Consider the following 19,924-nt stretch of genomic DNA (forward strand, 5'->3'; position numbering starts at 1 on the left):
ACGCCGACCTTTATAACGCAATTCTCTATAAGCCGCACTACTTTTCAGAAGTAAACAATAGGTTTTGAAGTTAAAAAAAACTCCCTCTGTTTTGTCTTGCAAACATAAAAATTGTTAGGCCAATTAAATTTTGAGACAGTTTATCATCTTTCTATCTTAAGTCAAAGCTTCTGAATGAAAATTAGTTCTCACAGTAAACAGAAAATACCAGATGACTCTTGAAGATGCAGCTGTTATGCACACCATGAAGCCAGCAGAAGTGCAGGATAATTCACTTTCTTTCGATTGTGAAACATATTTATTTGTGAATTACTAATTGTAATATTAGTGCTTTAATACTCATTGCAGATAAAACTCATTCTGTAGTGCTAAGATATAGATATATTCTGAATATTAGTTTCTAAATTTGTGAAATGATCTATATAATGCAAAGACCTGTATAACGCAAAAGCTCTGGTCCCAAGGTGTGCGTTATAACGGTCTTCTACTGTATTATCAAACTTCAAATTTTTGGATCCAAAAAATAGTACATTTACAAATAATGTATGGTGAATTTTCTCGCCAATTGGCTTGTACCGACGTTACAGTTCCACGTTATGATAATTTCGTATCTCGCCAATTGGCTTGTGCCCATGTTACGGTTCCACGTTATGATAATTTCGTAATTTATGATTTTTTTTTTCCTTAAAATTGGAATAAAAAAAGAACCACATCGAATTTTCGAAAAATCGCTTCGAGGTGCACACCCCCATGCTACATACTAACTTTGCCAAATTTCATGAAAATCGGCCGAACGGTTTAGGCGCTATGCGCGTCAGACATCCAGACATCCTACAGACATCCAGACATCCTCCGGACAGAGAGACTTTCAGCTTTATTATTAGTAAAGAAGTTTTAATCTCTTGTATAAAAAGCTTAAGATAACGTCACCAGCCTGTCTGTCTAAGGAAATATGACTAATTATGAAAATTTGAGGGAATATGATCCATGACACAGGTTGCGCATCTGAAAGAATTTAGGGGGGGGGGAGGTTTCGAAAAAGGTTTTGATCACATTGGGGGGGGGGGGGGTCCCGTGCATATGAGGGATGTACCATTGCTCTTGGGGGGAGTTGCTTTCATGCCTTAAAGATACCTTTTTACAGAAGAGTCTTCATGAGCACAGAAACTTGACCCCCCTTTCAAAAATTTCTGAGGGTAAATGACTAGTTATGGACATCCAACTAGTAATGGGCAAGTTTGTCTTGTCTTCTCAACAGAAAGTTTGTAATCGCAGGAATAATATCAGTGGATTATCAAAATAGCGTCTTTCAAGAACACCGCCGCCATATTTTTTCAGGCATTAGTTTTTATCGACAGTATGATTAATAGGGAAGTTGCAACCTATTAAATGTTCATATTTTGGCTGTTGGATATTGTTAATTGACCCTCAAAACTAAAAAATTCACCATCGCCGAATTTTAAAACACCGTGGTTTATTTTTAATGAATTTTTAAAAATCCACGCGCAAAAGTGCGCTCTTCTGAAACGTCACGAGCCTACGTCACGGGGCGCGAATGGGCAGCCTTCCGCCGAAGATCCCTTGTTTTCGCTAGGGACATTTTGAGCGCGCTGATATTTCTATTTTTTAGAAATTCAATAATCCTTTTGAACACACTATGGAGACCGGATTCGTTAAGGCACAATCTAAATAATCTTCCTCAAGTAACATCAATGATGGTATTCGAATATTTCCGAGAGGATGAGAGGTTTAATGTTCCAGAAACGCGAGGAGTTAAATGCGAGGAGATAAGCCTTTTACGTTTCGTCTTCGAAGTCGAATGCGTGACCTTCGACTTCTCCCCTATCGGAAGAGCGCATGACGTCACTTCCTATGCCATTTGACGTCACAAGCGCTTGAACTTTAAAAATTAATTTAAAAAAAAACAACTTATCGTATCGCAAAAATTTTTTCACCTATGATGTTCATACATGTTACTCTATCATATAAAAATAAAATTAAAAAATCGAAAACTTCCCTATTATGTTGTTGCTTCTGAGTCACCAATAACTAGGCTTGGCGGACGTTCTGGTTTGACCGGGACAGTCTTAGTTTTCAGATAAAATCCCGGTGTCCCGGCCGGTTTACTTCACGTCCCGGGAAAAGATAAATTTGATTATAGATGACCAAAAAGAGTCTAAAAATAATTAACTGTGAAGGATTATTTAGGTTAATTACTTTATCGTTTGTAACATTGACTTGTAAAATTAATACCAGATTAGCTTGTGAGAATTTTTACAAGATGATTAAAACCAAAAAAGTTCTATAACATGAAAAGTACATCTAAATATTGTTCAATTTTTTATTAATCGTTCGAAGTGTTTCTTTCTAACTAAAATAGATTGTAAATATTTAAATCTAAGAAGTGAAATGTTCAAATTTTACCTGCTTATGTGATTTTTTATCACCCCTGTTTTAGGTTCATAATTAGTAACCATTTAGTCATAGCATTGAGAGTAAACTGCCCTATAAAACACTCCAAAAATCAGCCATAGGTGTATAACCTTTTGAATAGTAGAGACGAGGGTGGGGGAGCATTCCTGCGTCCCGGTTGAACATTTCAGAAATCTGGCTAGCCTACCAATAACCAATAGTGAATTTTCTTTGCATTTAAGTTTTTGAAGAGTGTCCTTCTAAGAAGCTCACATAGCTGGGTTTTTTTTTTAAGTAGATTGCAGTTTTACTGATACGTACTCTCCCCCCCCCCCCCATGAATTAGGTATCCAAATTTCAAAAAAAAAAAAACTTAAGCATGCCCATAACTAGTCACTAACCCTATGTAGCAAAATATGTGTCGGGTTTTCACCTTCTAAAATCATTTTCGACAATAAGTCTATCAAATAATAGAACAATGCAGGTCTCCGTGTCAGTCAAAAACATAACACATAACTGAAATTTTACTGAAATCATTTGCTATTTACAGCATATAAATAGCAAATGATTACCTTTACAGCAGATGCATTACAAGTTGTAACATTGTTAGGTTTTGGTATAAAAGTTGCCCACACATTTTTTGGACTTGCAGAATATCAAATCATTTTTCAGTGGTAACATGTGTCTATTATTTTATTTGCAAATTTCAGCATAACCCGTAGCTGGCTTTGACAATATATTCATACTGATTAGTTTTTAAGTTTTAAACAGTCGTAATTGTCTTCTGTGCAATTTTCAATTTTACTCCCTCTTCTTATCCCCACTTTTCATTTTAAAGTTAGGGACGCGCCATACATTTTTATTGACTGTTTTGTGAAAATCAATATATATATATATATATATATATATATATATATATATATATATATATATTATACGATAATTAATAATTTGGGCAATGGATGGTTAAGAAGTACGGAAATGGTTAAGAATTTCTTAATTATCTTCGAAATAATTTCTAAATAAAGCTCAAAACTTAACAATAAAAATCTTATGAGCAATATTTCTTTTTTTTTCTCTCTGTAACTCCTACCAATGCACCGAAACAAAAACAAAAGCTCCGCGAAATCAAGTTTTGTCGCTGACCAAGCATGACAGACAAGCGACCGAGACAAAGGGAAGGAAAAGAACAAAACCAGTCCCAAGAGTCACGGGCGGTGACCTTTCGGGGGAGAGAGACGCTTCACATCTCACATTCTGTCCTTTCCCTTTCAGTGACCAAGGCGGCTCTTGCAGCCCTCAACGCCCGGATCGAACAGGACGTGACGCAACAGCAGATCGCCTCCAGCATCCAGGCCGCGTTCCATTCGGTGGACTGTGCCCAGAGGAATGAACCCTCGCTGCTGGCCATCAAGCAGAAGAAGAGACATGGGGAACTCGGAACGTTCAGGGAGCTGAGTGTTTCTCACAATCCACCTGTTACGAAAGTCCGACTGTCGTTGAATTTGCGACCCGAAGTGGTGGACCACAATGATCTGACGATCCTCGAGCCGCCCCCGAAGTTCCGAAGTCCGGATAAAGAAGCTCTGGTCATCGACGAGGAGCCCAGGCTGCCGCAGTCGCAATTTGCGAGCACCTTGAAGAGGTCGTCCTCCTTGCTGAACCTCTCAGACGTCAAGCCGAAAGTTGCGGTGTCCAAGAATTCCAAGAAAGTGCGACAGCTGCAGAGGTCGCTGTCTGATCTCACTTCGGACGACAAGGAGGAATTCGAAGCCGAACAGGAACGACTTCAGAAAGAATACGTAAAGTTGCAGAGGCAGTTCATCCTCTGGCAACAGCAACTGTTGAGCAACCACGCCATGCTACGCGAGGAGTGCATCATGCCGCAGTACGCAAGGACACTGCGCCAGTCGCACAGTCTGCCAGAAGGAGAAGATTATTCCACAGATTCCTCCGCGCCGGTGCCACTCGTGTCTCGATCCTTATCTTACGAGCCCACGAAGGATCGCTGCTCGACCCTTCCGAGGTCCACCATCAACATCCCCTCCTTGGAATTCGGAAGCATCCCGGCTCATTGCGGATCCAGCACCTTGAGGTCTTCGAAGACGAAGAGCTACTTCAAGCCACCCCAGGTGAGAGCCTCCACCAAGAACAGACAGAGACTGCCTCCAGAAATTAGGAAGGAGGGAGAAATAGACATCACGGACGACAAGCAGATGATGACGACCATCTTGCCGTCTTTCGAATCGCTGAAATTAATCACGGAAAACAGCGAAGAGGACGTCTTGTCCCGACTGTCGCAGACGACTCCCACGCTGCCGAAAAAAGTGGAGAACGGGGTTGCCGGAGAAAAGAATGGATTTTCGAATTCCTCCAGCATCAACAGGCTTCACAATGGTGAAAGTGCCCATCACGATAAGGATCTGAAATATGTGAACGGGAGCGCAAACCTATTGTCCAGGCAGTCGTCCGAGTGCACGAAGAACAATTCTACAAATTCTCAACCTCCCCGACCTCCCCCATTACCGGTGGGTGGCGTTTTAAAGGAAGCACAGAAAGAGAAATGTTCCAAGACCCCGGAAATTCCAAATGGGGTGCAACGGAAAAATTCAAACGGAGGTTCTCGGGACCAACTCATGCTGGAAATACGGAAGTTTGGCGGCAGGACTGCCCTTCGAAAGGTGAGAGTTATGCAACTTTTCTTAATTTTTGTTTTTTTTAACAAAAAGTGAAAAAATGTTTCTTGTTCAGATTTGAAATTAATTACAATAGAATCTCGTTTATCCGTTCTAACTGGGACCAAAGGCAATGCGGATAAACGGAAATCTGGGTAATATGGAAAATCAGCAACAAAAATCCTTAAATTAGCTTATGTAATTTTTATTACAGCAAAACACAATCCTTTGTAACAAAATTACATGATTGTTTCGCACAATCCAAACTTTATCATTGATATTATTTAATCAAGCACTTTCATTTATAGTTCAGCTGCAGTTGTGGTACCCTTAATGCTCAGCTATCATAATCTTATATAATTAAATCCTGAGTGTATGTATATGTCCAAGTTTCTTCTCTCGAACGACAGTGAACTGACCATCGAACCAGGTATCGATGGATTCGTCATCTTCCCGCCTATATGTTTGGCTATTTAGCATAATACTCCGATGATAATTAGCGGAGATATCAACTAAAAACTATTAATTATGACCCTTGGATTTCGAAATAAAATCCCTATTTTTCGAAGGCTTTCCTCCATTCAAATTATTATTCAGTGCTTCATCTCAACATTCCGCAACAATGCTTTTATTAAAATTTATAGCGTGAAGAAAATCGTTAAATGACAGATTTGTTGCCATTTTTTCTCTCAAGTATAAGCAAATTTTTTTTTTTTTTTTTTTTTTTTTTTGAGGCTTTCCCTGCTATCGAATAATTTAAAATGTTTTTCCGCAATTTGTGACAAAATTTTACAGTTTTTTTTTTTTTTTTTGCTCAAGCCTCGGTGTTGAACACGCGTCACTTGACATAACTTTTAATTTCGAGGTAGACCGTGCAAAGCTTGGTGACGCAGCTAGTTTGAAATTATTTTTGGGGATATAAAACTTTTCATAAACTCTCCAAATTTGGTCCGGATTAACTGGCGATCCGTTTAAACGGGGGCCGGATAAACGAAGTTCAACTGCATTCATAAAAGTATTGCGCACATTTGATAGATGAAAATACATCCAGTTAGGAAAATTCCGTTTTATCACAAAAACTTGTTATTGATTTATCTTTTATTAATTTTCTATATTTTCCAGGAATATGTTTTCTTTAATACATGCAGATCATTTTCCATAAGAGCTATAAATTCTTAGTATTTTGCAATAGCAGTTGTATTACATTTTCATCACATGAATTCCTTTAAAATTTACCCTTATCCACTGCTTTTAATAATTTCTGTTTTAATACTACAATTTCTCCGTTACATTTTTTTTTTTTTTCAAAATAATCCTTCAAAATTTCATTCAATTTCTGTGAGCAAATGTTCATGTTATTGTTAATAAAGATACATTATGTTAACTAGCCATGAAAATTCAAATATTTAATTAGTTGCCTGTATTGAGCAGACACTTTTCAACCTTGTCGTTACGTTTTTTTTTATTTATTTATTTTTTAATTAGTAACCACTTGATGCGATGCTTTTAATCTTAGTGAAAATTATAAGGTAAAGCACCAAGCTAAATGTAGGACGCAGAGAAAAGTATTGTCATATAAAGCATGTAACAACAGTGAATATATTTAGTTAACAGTGAACATATTTATTCAAAGCAGAAAAGTTTACTTTACGAAATTGTCATTACTTCAATCATCAATGTTTGTACATTAAAAAAAGAAACTTGAAGCTCTTACACGAAATTTTTAAAACCCAAATATAGAATATGTCCTGACAATCCTGAAATACTCATGTTTTTTTTCCCATTACAATTTGAAATACCCTGATTTAATTATTCATAATAGTGTTGCGTGAACGTCATCTGTAAAGATTAATTTCAATATTTCATCCAGTTTTACTCAAATTTTGTATTGTTTGTCTATACAGCACACTTTCATGCTACGTGTTACACTTCTGTTACATTCATCTATTGTTAATAAATTTATTCACCTGGGATTCTTGTTCAAAGAATATTTAAAGATTGAATTGAAACACTGTTAAAAAGCGTTTAAAAACTATCCTCCTCCCTCCCCGCCAAATAACCTGCAAAATTTCGGTTGATTATGAATAATTGGCTAAACTGCCGATTTCGGTGCCATTACCGATTACTGCCGATAAATCGGCGCATCCTTAGTAGTTACAATGAAGAGATCAGCAGTTACAGCAAATAATAAGCCTTTTTTTTTTTTGTAATTTTCAATAAAATGTAGGAAAATTCATAACGTTTATTTTAATACTGAAAATTCATTTTTTTATGATACTGCATTTTTTTAAAATGTATTTCAGTAAATATATCACAAAAATTTCATCGAAAACGTGAAAAAATTAGCATCTGCGGCAAATAATTTGCTATACAGTTACGATACGTACAATGGGACTTCAAGGGCCTTTTAAGTTACCTAATAAAGATTGCAGGGCATCAAAAGAGTTGATTAACTGTAAAAATACCATAAAAGTAGGCTTTTAATGTCCCAACTTTTTTAGTTTTCTGCAGCCGTGCACGGAAATAATTTTTTGAGCTCTTGTTTCAGCCAGTTTTGGTCTTTGAACTTGTTTAATAACTTGGTTTAAAGAATCAGTTTAAAATTACAATATTAACTATTAGTAAAACTATATTTAAATTTGCCTATAAACTATCAATAATTCATCTTTAAGACTACCAAAACTAACCTTCCAGAGAACATATTTTAAAATATACTACTTACAAAAATGTTCAAAAACCACAACAATAACACTCTAAACTCTTATGCTTGTTTGAAAACTATGCGAAGAATGAACAGTAGCTAAAACTTGAACTGTCACTTACAATGTGATTATGGAAACTTTTTTTATATGTAAAAGCATTTCGTGTTAAATGGTGCATGTTAAAAAAAAAAAGTCACCAGTGCAAATTTCATGTTCAAATTTGCACATGTACGTAAAGATGTGCTTAACATGACACTTCATTTCTTCAGCATTTGGAAAATTGAACTTCACAAATATTAAAACCATTCTTCTACGAAACGAGGCGAGAATTTGTTTATGAATATTCGAGCTTAGAATGCTATCCTTGTTACTATAACAACAAATAAACATTTAAAAATCCAATGTGGATGCTACACTACTGTATTGAAACGATGACTGCCCAATAATAATAAACCACACGAAATAACTGAAAAAAAAAATGGTGCGTGTGCTCATTTACGCGCGGTAGCATTAACACTTTTAAAACTCATTTTCTAACGAATTCCTCGCTTTCTTACACTGTGCAAACCGCTGCAGGAAAGACAGTTTTACAGAGATTCATAACACGAGGAACAAAGTTCGTACGCCTCCTGAAAATCCTGAAAAACTCCTGAAATTTAATTTTTTCTTCTAAGGGCCCTTAAAACTCCTGAATTTTTGTTTTAACCTCCTGATTTTCCTTCTCTCCTCCTGAAAATAATTTTCAACAACAATCACTAATTTTAATTCCATGTCATCTCCGTTTAGGCAGCCATATTGAATCGCTGGCAACCAATCAAAATTCTCGTATCATACAGAGCACCCAGTGCTTTTTGCAAAGACATGGGGTGTGTTCGAACCGACTGACCTGTTACTCTGTTCAAACATGCCCATTTCAGTTACTGATTGTAACCGCCACTAGAGAACGAACCAAGAGCATGTGCTAGTTTTTGTGTTAACAGCAACAGCTATTAAGCATATTTTCTATATTGCTAATTAGTTGTGCTATTGATATTTTGTAGTATATTTAGTACTGATAATATGTCGATTTATCCAATATTTTGTGTATTCCTGTTATTTTTAAATATTTTGCATCCAAATTTTCTTTTTCTTTTTTTTTTGATTGAATAGTGTGAAAAAAAAAATTACTGATCGATTAAAAATTTTACAGCTAAGTAGATTAAATGTTACTGAAACTAATTTTCTTATAAAAACCGCTTGTGTTATGACTCCTGAAAATTTTGCTTTTGACTCCTGAAAACTCCTGAAATTTATTTTGTCTGGAAGAGTATGAACCTTGGAGGAAGAGAGTACGTTTACGATTGTTTCTATGGTAATTCCGCTAAATATTACGAATATTTCCCAACAGATACTAGATTTAGCATCTCGTTTTTGAAGTCAAGTTTTCCACCAACTTGGCGATAAATCGACTAGCGGTGGCTAATGAATAGCGTTATTTCAATTTATATTGAAATTAAGATAGGCTTTTTATTAAAAGAAAATATTTATAAAAAAAAGAGAAAGAGAGAAATAATCCTGCTATTGGTTACAATCTGACCCCTTAAGGTCAAATTTCTTCATGGATAACGAGAAAGTTTAATTTGGGAAAATCTGACGCATTTCTGCAGTAAATCTGGCACCTAGTAAAGGAATCTTACGTTAATCTTTTGTTTCTTTCAAAAGTTTTTCAAAGCATTCGATTGTAACCAATAAATTAGAACATTAAATAGCACACTTGAGAAGCACCACAACTAGACCCATTACAGATCTTACTTGCGAAATTACAACGTTCTACTCCCACGAAAAGGTCCATAGTAACTGATAATGGGGTCGTTTCCAAAATTTTAAAAGTTTTTTTTTTTTTTTCTGAAAGAGCATGCTTAAAAACATAGGATCTGACCATTTTTTAAATAATTTCTTTAAGCTTAACATTTTTAAAAAAACTACTTAAATTGGTGCGCTTTCATTGTTTAACGCTTCTGCCGATGACATCACAAATGATGAAATGTCATTCGGTGTTGCCATTCACAGAACAAAATATTTAATTCGCATCTTTATTCACGTATATTGGCATCAATAGGGTTGATAGCAAGCGTAGAGCGCAATTTTAATTCGCTGCTTGATTACCATAACGTGGAAACGTAGTAGAAAGATGCGCCAATTGCATCATTTGTGACGTCGTAAAGACCACGCCTTGTTTGAAAAATCGGACATTTAAAAAAATTAATTAAAAAAAAAAAAACTGTTGGAAAAAGGAAAGTATTTTCTGGGTCCATGTATTTTTTTTTTTTTTTTTTTGAGCAATCACGATTAATTATTGCTTTCATTTGACTGTTTTTGGGCGTTCCTATAATTTTATTTTCCATCCGCCTCCCTCTGCAGCACCACCGCCGACCGGCTCCTCACGATGCTGCTCCTCTAGCGAAAACCGTCTCGAAGTTGCTTCCATATCCTACACTTACACGCATACATACACGCACCTACACATACAGACACCTACACATACAAACACATACACATACATACAGACACACGAACACATACACACACCCACACATACACATACCCCCCTCCACTCACACAAACACATAAAACACACAACTACCCACACACACACGTCTACACACATATACACGTCTACATACACATACCCCCCACACACAAACAAACATACCCCCCACACACACAAACACATACACACACGCATACATACAGGACACCTACACATACAAACACATACACACACACGAACACACATACACATACCCCCCCACACACAAACACATAAAACACACAACTACCCACACACACACACGTCTACACACACATACACATACCCCCACACACACAAACATACCCCCCCCCCCCCCAAACACACTCGCCTACATACACACACACACACTCGTGAATGCGAAAAACATAATTTGAACTCAAGATGTCAAAGTTCAAATTAATTTTTTTTTTTTAATTTTATTTTTAGTTTTTTTTTTTTTTTTTTTTTTTTTTTTTTTTTTTTTTGTGCTTATTCTATCAATTTCAGTGACAAAAAGTACTACTTTTGACTGAAGGAAACAACCATATTCGTATAGTCAGCTATTCGGACAGTCGAAACACGGATAATTGGAGTTCTGTAAGTTTCATCACGTTGTTATGAGAAATGTATTTACGGAAAAGCTAAAATCGGGGGAAATCGATCCATCTTTCGAAGTAGGAAGAAGACGACAAGTTGGAATGAGGAGAGCAAAGCCTTTTTTTTTTCTTTTTCACACTTGGACACGCTCAGAGGGGCAGAGGCTTTTTTGTCTCGCCGACAGGGCTGCGTTTCAGACAGTTCGGGTAAGGTTGGGATTATTTCCTGTCTTTCTCTGGAGACGACGAATAAAGAAAGATCAGTCACTCTGCCGATGGCAATGACCCGGGAATTCCACATCCCCCGAAAAGGCAATTAACTGAGACGAGTTAATGTTTCTGAATCTCTTATCCAAATGGCAGCTGATTCCAACTCTGAGGAGTGAAAAAATTGCTGAAAAACTTCTCTAGGAGGGATTTTTTAATCGCAGGCTGATACCCCCCCCCCCCCCTTGATCGTCGTTGACATCTCGGTGACATGTGAGAGTCCAATTGCACATGAAATGAAGGACGGCTCCTGGCCTTTTTTCATTGCAATGAGTTTTATATTAACTCATTAACCCGTAGGTGCCCACCTACGGGGGGGGGGGGGGGATCATGGCGCAGACTGCGCCATTGAAGTTTTTAGTTTGGGTTTTTTAAGGGGTATTTTTCACTTTGAGGGTTATATTAGTTTTATTGGTTATTATTAATTTGTCAAGTAATTAATGTATATCGATGTTAATACAGCCAGGGTGCCCACCTACGGGGGGGGGGGGTCATGGCGCAGACTGCGCAATTGAAGTTTTTAGTTTGGGTTTTTAAGGGGTATTTTTCACTTTGAGGGTTATATTAGTTTTATTGGTTATTATTAATTTGTCAAGTAATTAATGTATATCGATGTTAATACAGCCAGGGTGCCCACCTACGGGGGGGGGGGGGGTCATGGCGCAGACTGCGCAATTGAAGTTTTTAGTTTGGGTTTTTTAAGGGGTATTTTTCACTTTGGGGGAGGGGGTCTTCGCGTATTTGGGGGGGGGGGCACCCCTGACTACAGCAGATCTGTATAACATCAGAAGCCTACACGTGAATGCATTCAGGAAAAATATGAAATTGCATAGCTTTTGCATCTTTACACGAACCTGACTCAAGCATTGTCATTTAGAGGAAAATAACGGCGCTCGAGTTTTACTCGAGCTTAGAGCTCTAAGTACTCATCTATTCAATTCCCATTTTTAAGCTTACGCTCTAAATAAAGAATTAAAAGATGGAGTTAGAAAATAGCGATGAGCATTTTCGGTGTCCTCAGTTTAGCAGATTGGTTCTGATAAGCCCTCATATTTATTTCTATACGCGTCAGAGCAACAAGCTCTCCACCTAGAGCCTAACTTTGGATTGATCAATGTACTTATCACGCACACTTGCCATCTCTGCTTTAAATTTTCTTCATCTGACTTTTCAGGATTTGGCATAGATTTTACTATCAACTACACAAATGGAATTTGTTTTCGCTACTTCCCATAAAAAGAATAAAGAGGGTTAATGTTAAATGTTAAGGGAGAAAGCGGCATAGGGGTATGTTTTTAATAGTGATATGTCCGTACAATCACTTTTTATGTATATTCAACTATATATTTAAATACAACACAACACAAAGCACAGGTATTTTAGCAAATAGCTAAATTATTCATTTTTCATTCATCATTTCTCGTTTAAGTTTTTCCCTGTAAGAAGTTTTTTCTTCTCCCCCCCCCCCCCACAGGAAAATTTCTACCGCTGTACTTTATGATACGTGGTGGGAAATGTACTTATTTCCAAGTAGATATTCCCTCGGATGACTTTCAACCAGAAGCACGCATCTTCTACTTGAAAAAGATTCCTTGTCACCCCCGAAACACGTGTATGAAAAATTCATTGCTATTTGTGAGTTTAACACTGATTTATTTTTTTATCATTTGAAATTTGCTCGCAATATTATTATCTGAATTAATATTTTTATTGTTAACTTCATTTTACTATAATAAGGATTGTCATTGTGATTTTCCTTTAAGAACAGATAAAGATACAGACAGCTTAAACTACGAATATTCAATTAATGGATATTGTGGGAAATTTTACTGTGAAACACGTCAAAAAAAACTGTTTCTCCGCCCGGAAGGATGATTTATGAGTTTTATAACCTGAGCGAAAAGTGGAAAATATCAGTTTTCATTTTCCTTTGTTCTCGTGTCAGAAAACTTTTGATCAAATGACAGCGTAAAGGAGTATTCATTTCAAATTTCAAAAGTAATAAACGATGCGCTCCTTTTTAGATTTGTAAATCAGTTCGAGCAAATTAAATAGTGTATGAGTGTTTGAAACTCAAATAAATAATTATCTATTTGATCGAGCAAATTAAATAGCTTATGAGTGTTTGAAACTCAAATAAATAATTATCTATTTGTTCGAGCAAATTAAATAGTTTATGAGTGTTTGAAACTCAAACAAATAATTATCTATTTGTTCGATGCAAATCAAATAGTTTATGAGTGTTTGAAACTCAAATAAATAATTATCTATTTGTTCGAGCAAATTGAATAGTGTATGAGTGTTTGAAACTCAAACAAATAATTATCTATTTGTTCGAGCAAATTAAATAGTTTATGAGTGTTTGAAACTCAAATAAATAATTATCTATTTGTTCGAGCAAATTAAATAGTTTATGAGTGTTTGAAACTCAAATAAATAATTATCAATTTGTTCGAGCAAATTAAATAGTTTATGAGTGTTTGAAACTCAAATAAATAATTATCTATTGGCTGCAAAGAATTAAATTATCGTCAACAAAAGTGTGACAAATCAATTCCTGTTGATACGTTCATTCTTAGCTTACTGCTACTTTAAACGTTTCACATCGATGAATAGGTTCCGATGTTGCTTGAAGCAATGGGGTGGTTTCCTTCAGTCAAAAGTACTACTTTTAGTCACTGAAATGGATAGAATGAGCAAAAAAAAATTACATGGACCCAGAAAATACTTTCATTTTTCCAACATTTTTTTTTTATTATTAATTTTTTTAAAATGTGCGATTTTTCAAACAAGGCGTGGTCTTATGATGTCACAAATGATGCATTTTGGCGCATCTTTCTACTACGTTCCCACGTTATGATAATCAAGCAGCGAATTAAAATTGCGCTCTACGCTTGCTATCAACCCTATCGTTGCCAATACACGTCAGCAAAGATGCGAATTAAATATTTTGTTCTGTGAATGGCAACATTGAATGGCATTTAATCATTTGTAATGTCACACGACAGAAGTGTAAACAATGAAAGCGCAGAGATTTAAAAAAAAATTTGAAAATATTAAACTTAAATTATTTAAAAAATGGTCAGATCCTATGTTTTCAAGCATGCTCTTTCAGAAAAAAATACTTTTAAAATTTTGGAAACGACCCCATTATCAGTTACATCCAATAAATGTTTAAGGGTAACGGCACCAGAAGCAGACAAGAATCCAGTAGCAAACAATCATTAGTTTTCATTTAAATAATAAGAATTTTCTTCTTCTTCATCAGCACAACAGCCTGATGCAGGCCAAGGCTTTTTCCGTCTGCTTCCTCCAGGCGGTACGACACGTTGCCAGGTTTCTCCACCTGTTCACTTCCAAAATTTCTAGGTCTTTCTCAACACTATCCAGCCACCATGTTGCTGGTCTTCCCCTTCTCCTTGTACCCTCAATCTTCGAAAAAGTTAGCTTCTTAACCGGGTCCAGATCTGCACGCCTAAATACGTGCCCCAGCCATCTGATTCTATTAGCTTTAATTACTCTTAAGATGTTGGGTTGTCTGTATTTATGGTATACTTCAAGGTTATATAAACTTCTCCAAGCATCATAAATAAGAATTTTAGGCGGATGAAAGTGATGTTGCTGTGACTCATGAATACGGTGCAACCATCTAGTGATATCAGAGTGAATTTCATGAGCCTGTTGGAACTTTATGAGCCAGTTGATATTTACAAGGCAGTGGTGGAAGGTTAGGAACAGCCACCACGAGGTCTGCCGGTGTTTCATGTTCATTTCAATTTAATAAGGCTTTAGCTCCAAAAATTAAAACTTTTGCACATTTTGAAGAGAAAAAAGGAATTCTGTCACTTACTCATCCTTTCCTCATCCTATTTGTTACTGGGTATCATCAGAATGGTCGGTGTCTGCTACTGGAGGTCGGACCTTTTTCCAAAATTGAGCAAATATAAATAGAATTCAATAATTCAGATGATCCAGAAGCGGCCAAACGTTGATGAACGAGCTGATGTGTGCATCACATGACTTCCTTTTACTCCAATTTAATGTCATTTCCCCATTATTCGCTATTTTAATGTGATTCAATATTTATTATCTAAATATCACCAACAATGGCCAAATTGAAACCAAAAAAAAAAAACTCCGCCAAATTTGTCGCCAAGTTGGCGACAAAACTTGGCGACCAAAAGACTGGCGATATATCGCCAAGTGTCCGACAAATTATAACGCCACTTGAGTTTACATCGAAATTAACAATGATTTCCCCCCAAAAAGGTGCAAAAGACCCCCTTAGGAACATCCGAAAGCAACCAAAAGGGGAGGTGCACAACTAGACCCCACTACGAGTCTATGTACCAAATTTCAACTTTCTAGGACATACCATTTTTGAGTTATGCGAGATACATACGCACATACGCACATACATACAGACGTCACGAGAAAAGTCGTTGTAATTACCTCGGTGATGGTCAAAATGGATATTTCGCGTGTCTATACATTCTTAGGCACTTTTCCGCATGTGGTCGAATCGAAAAAAAAACTCAACATTCATTTGGGGGTGAGCAAAATGGAAATTAAGGGCGATTTTTGAGTGAAAATTTTTTCGCGAATACAATACTTCCTTTTTTGTAAAAGGAAGTAAAAATAGTTTTAAAAGCCTAAATACAGGGTGTTTCAAAATGAATAGCGGGGCTTTAACATGTTATAATATTTATTACACCAAACTTACAGCCACAAGTGATATATCAAATGAAAGAGAAACTCAAACAGTTTTACATAATAGCCTACAAGTGTTCAATGTGAGCACCATTCGGCACACTTCAAGACGATATGCGAGTTCTTCCCAAACTTTGATGAGTGTCTCATTAGTCATTGCTGCAACAGCTGTTTCAATCCTGTTCCTTAATTCAGGAAGGTCGGCTAGCAGCGGAGGCACATACACACGGTCCTTAATAAACCCACAAAGATAGAAATCACACGGCGTTAGGTCGGGTGACCGTGGGGGCCATGGCCTGTCATTAGGCCCCTTACGGCCAATCCAGCGGTCGGGTACAGTTAGGTTAAGCCAATCGCATACCTCACTATACCAGTGAGGCGGCGCACCAACTTGCTGAAAGATAAAACACAAAACGCTTTCTGTTCTTTAGTCGCCATCTTTGCTACAAGCGCTTTCTAGCGGATTGCAGCAGAAACATTCCACGCGCATGCGCACTGATGCCAACAAACAAAAAACTGTTTGAGTCTCTCTTTCATTTGATACATCACTTGTGACTGTAAGTTTGGTGTAATAAATATTATAACATGTTAAAACCCCGCTATTCATTTTGAAACACCCTGTACATTAAAAGGCACAGAAAATGGAGCTAACCTGAGAGCGTCTGTTATTGGTGCCGTTAGCCTACTGTTTTGTTTTTTTCTTGAGCAATTACTTCTGCAAATTGTTTTTACTTGCCCTTTGAATGGTGTCCGGTGACGGTGACTTTTCCGGCTCCTCGTCCATGTCCTCTGGAATGGACTTTATTTAAACCCAACCCTCTCGACGTTACACAATTCACGTTAGACAAAAATATCAGCTAGCACACAGCATCTAGCATCCAGTCCTAAGCAACCAGCCCCCGGCATTAATTGGAATTTTGGCAAACTGAACTCAAATTATGTTTTTTCTCAGTTATGATTGCGGTAGGAGTTATTTGTAGAAACAAGAAACCCAACGAGTACTGACCAATTGCATTTCATGATTGCGAAAACATATTTTAATTTCAAGACATCAAAATTCAAATGAATGCCAATGGCTGGATGCTTAGGGCTGGATGTTGTGTACTTGATGTTTTTTTTTTTAAATTATGATTGTACTCTATTTACGTTGTTTATGCATTTTAATCATTTAACTTGAAACATTTAATAACTTTTTCGTGTGTAATTAAATACTACACTGTAGCAATACCACTTAAAATAGTCAAAAAAAAATTGTAACGCTTGTTTTTTCTTTTGCAGATATCTCTGGCTAGCTAACCCCTCATTTTCTTCCACCCTCATTCTCAGGGATCGTCTGCAAGAATGCTCGTGAAGGATTCCACGGTGCAGGTTGGAACATTCCTGCCTAATCAAAAAAGAAAGGACGAAGTGTACGATAGAAAACGATTCATAAGTCGTCCGCAGCTTTGGAGGAATATTTCTTCGAACTAAAAGTGAACTGCGAAAGATGGCCGATGTTGTTCGGTGTGGATTTTATGGAGTTTATTGTTAAGGAGGATAAGATTTTACATTGGTTGAGTTGAGAAACCGGCTAGCATGGTTCTGCATATTGCAGTCGTTGCCTGCTACGTATAATGCTTCGCCTCCGATCATAGACTAATAATAAGAGTAGACCGAGCTTTCCCAGACTTGCTGATGAAAAAATTGGTTCATGGAAACATCATGTGACTGGTGGAAGGCTTGGCGAAAACTTTGGCGGCATGGTTGCTAGATGGCAGGATTATCTATAGTTTGGCACTCGACATGTATTTTAAGACGGAATGTGTTTTCATTGTAATTGTTTTCCCAGGTGCAGAGATTGAACTGTTTTTCTTTTAGTTATGCATTATTTTGACATTAGTAATTAGTTTTTGATCACAGTTTTCAGTAACTTTTATTTCATTCCGAACTGCTACGTCAGCGTTGGCGTGAACGTAATGGAGTAAACGTTTTGCGTTAACGCAAAAATGTACTAATCGGAATCTTAAATTGAAATTGTAGGTAAAACTTTTACCGTTTGCCGATTCTATTTGGGCGCTTGCATCTTTAATTGCTTAGGGAGTTATTGAAATTGACTAAAGAAAGTGCACAATACTATCTAAACGAAAAACTCACTATATTAACAAAATATTTACAACTTAGAATAACAAATTTTCAAATCGGACTCCATAAATATTCCGCGTTCCATCAATTCTATTTATTTTATTTCTCGCGGGCGTTGATCGCTTCCTACGATCAACGCCCACTGTTGCTAGGATATCCACTAGTCACATGGTTTGGTTCATGAGCAGCAAAGGGTTGCCATAGCTCGGTCTATTCTTATTATTAGTCTACGCGTCCGATGAAGGCAGCAGAGCATTATGGGAAACAAAATGCGAAATCGCTGTAAAGTCATTTGTACCACGAACTGAAGTGAAAGACTACATGAGGTCAATTTCCCGTGTATAGAAACTACTGAGCTATGCAACTTACTGGAGCAATTTCTGTCATAAGATTTATTCATTTAGGTTGGAAATCTGTGGAAGAATACATTTTTGCCTATTTGGCTCGCAAAAGTTTCGGATTCTAGTGGGACTTTAAGCTTTTTAGTTTTCCTTAAATGCTTTTTCTTATGAGTACAAGAATGCTTTTATACTCAAAAGAAAGGTACAGGACGAAAATAGAAAACCTGGGATTCAATGTCAGTTGTAATGTTCCTTTCTGAAGATCATCTTTCGTTGGAGCTGAAGAGATGGCGTTCCTTTCAGAACACTATCCAATCAGTTGTGTAGCTCAGTGGTAGGAATTGGCCCACAATTTTGTTCTACCCTTAACTTCAGCATTCTTGACGAGTAATGAAGATTTCAAATGAATTCATTATATTTGGTTCTTATGTATCATTCTGGCAACCATTTTCGTCAAAGTTAAAACTGTCGATAAATGAAAATTAAGATCATAAGATCTCGACAAAAATCTTCATCCGATAGTTTTCCAAAATGAGTAGAGCAAGTTTGGCGATTCCATTATTGGCAGTCTATCGATCGTTTGGCGAAGTTTTGACCTTGACAAAACTCGTCGACAGAATAATACGTAAGTATCTAAGGTTTACATATCAATTAAGACATGTTAACAGCTTAATCAATGACAAATTTCGGTTCTCAGTTTTCCAAATTATATATGAGCGTATGTGAAGGGCATCTCCTCTTTACTCCATCTCAAGAAGCTCATACAGTGGAGTGATGATGATGTAAAACTAGACAAATCATGGAAAATCTACTCAGGTACCTCTCTTTATATAACTAAATATCAACATACAGAGAATTAGAAATTTAATATTCCTCTCACACAATTAAACTGAGCGCACGCTTTCCTTATGCTTGCTAGTGTCCCAACTTTTTCGCGCTAGTCCAAGTTCTATGGAACACAAAACATCTGGTATTTCAGCTAAAATAAAAATTAATTTTAGGAATGACGGTGATGGGAAAATAAATTATCAATCTTATTAGTTATTTCGAAGCATTCTCAAAACAATCCTATTTTCCTTCGTTTTAAAAAAGAGTTGTCCCGACGTATTGCAAATGTACCGAAAATATCGCTAATTGATGCAATTCGTAAAGAAACCCAGAAATATTTTTAAAACTGCGTAAAAGTTTATTTTTATTCGTAACCCCTATAAACTATAGGTGGCGCTGCAGCCCCTGTCTAATGGCGGATGAAAAGGGCAAAACAAACAGATGCCGTAACTTATAACTTGCTTTGAAGCTTAATGAATGACAGTAATTTTTCATCGTGTTTATGGGAAACATTCTTTTCTATTCCTCTGAAATTACATTACACCACAAACTGTCTGAAGCTTGTAATTTTCCCCAAAGAAAACACACGGAATGGAATGTTTCACCTTTTTCTTTAGTATTGTTAATCACCAAATGGCAGCGTATTTGAGCTCTGGAATTGCGAATTGGTTTCATAGATTATCAGAATCACAGATTTTTTAATTGCGAAAAACAAATTTTT

At 36.6% G+C, this 19,924-nt stretch overlaps 1 protein-coding gene across 1 annotated transcript in view; it reads left to right on the forward strand.

The window, feature by feature from the left end:
* Nucleotides 1-17,307, forward strand: part of LOC129232621 (cordon-bleu protein-like 1) — a 133,778-nt gene extending 116,471 nt beyond the window's left edge. The window contains exons 8-9 of the mRNA XM_054866752.1: nt 3,688-5,093; nt 17,192-17,307. Coding sequence (XP_054722727.1) covers nt 3,688-5,093; nt 17,192-17,209 — 1,424 coding nt within the window. The 3' untranslated portion in view covers nt 17,210-17,307. The remainder of the gene's footprint in view (nt 1-3,687; nt 5,094-17,191) is intronic.
* Nucleotides 17,308-19,924: the final 2,617 nt, after the last annotated feature.

Source organism: Uloborus diversus, unplaced genomic scaffold, assembly GCF_026930045.1.
Source record: "Uloborus diversus isolate 005 unplaced genomic scaffold, Udiv.v.3.1 scaffold_13, whole genome shotgun sequence".
Lineage (NCBI taxonomy): Eukaryota > Metazoa > Arthropoda > Arachnida > Araneae > Uloboridae > Uloborus > Uloborus diversus.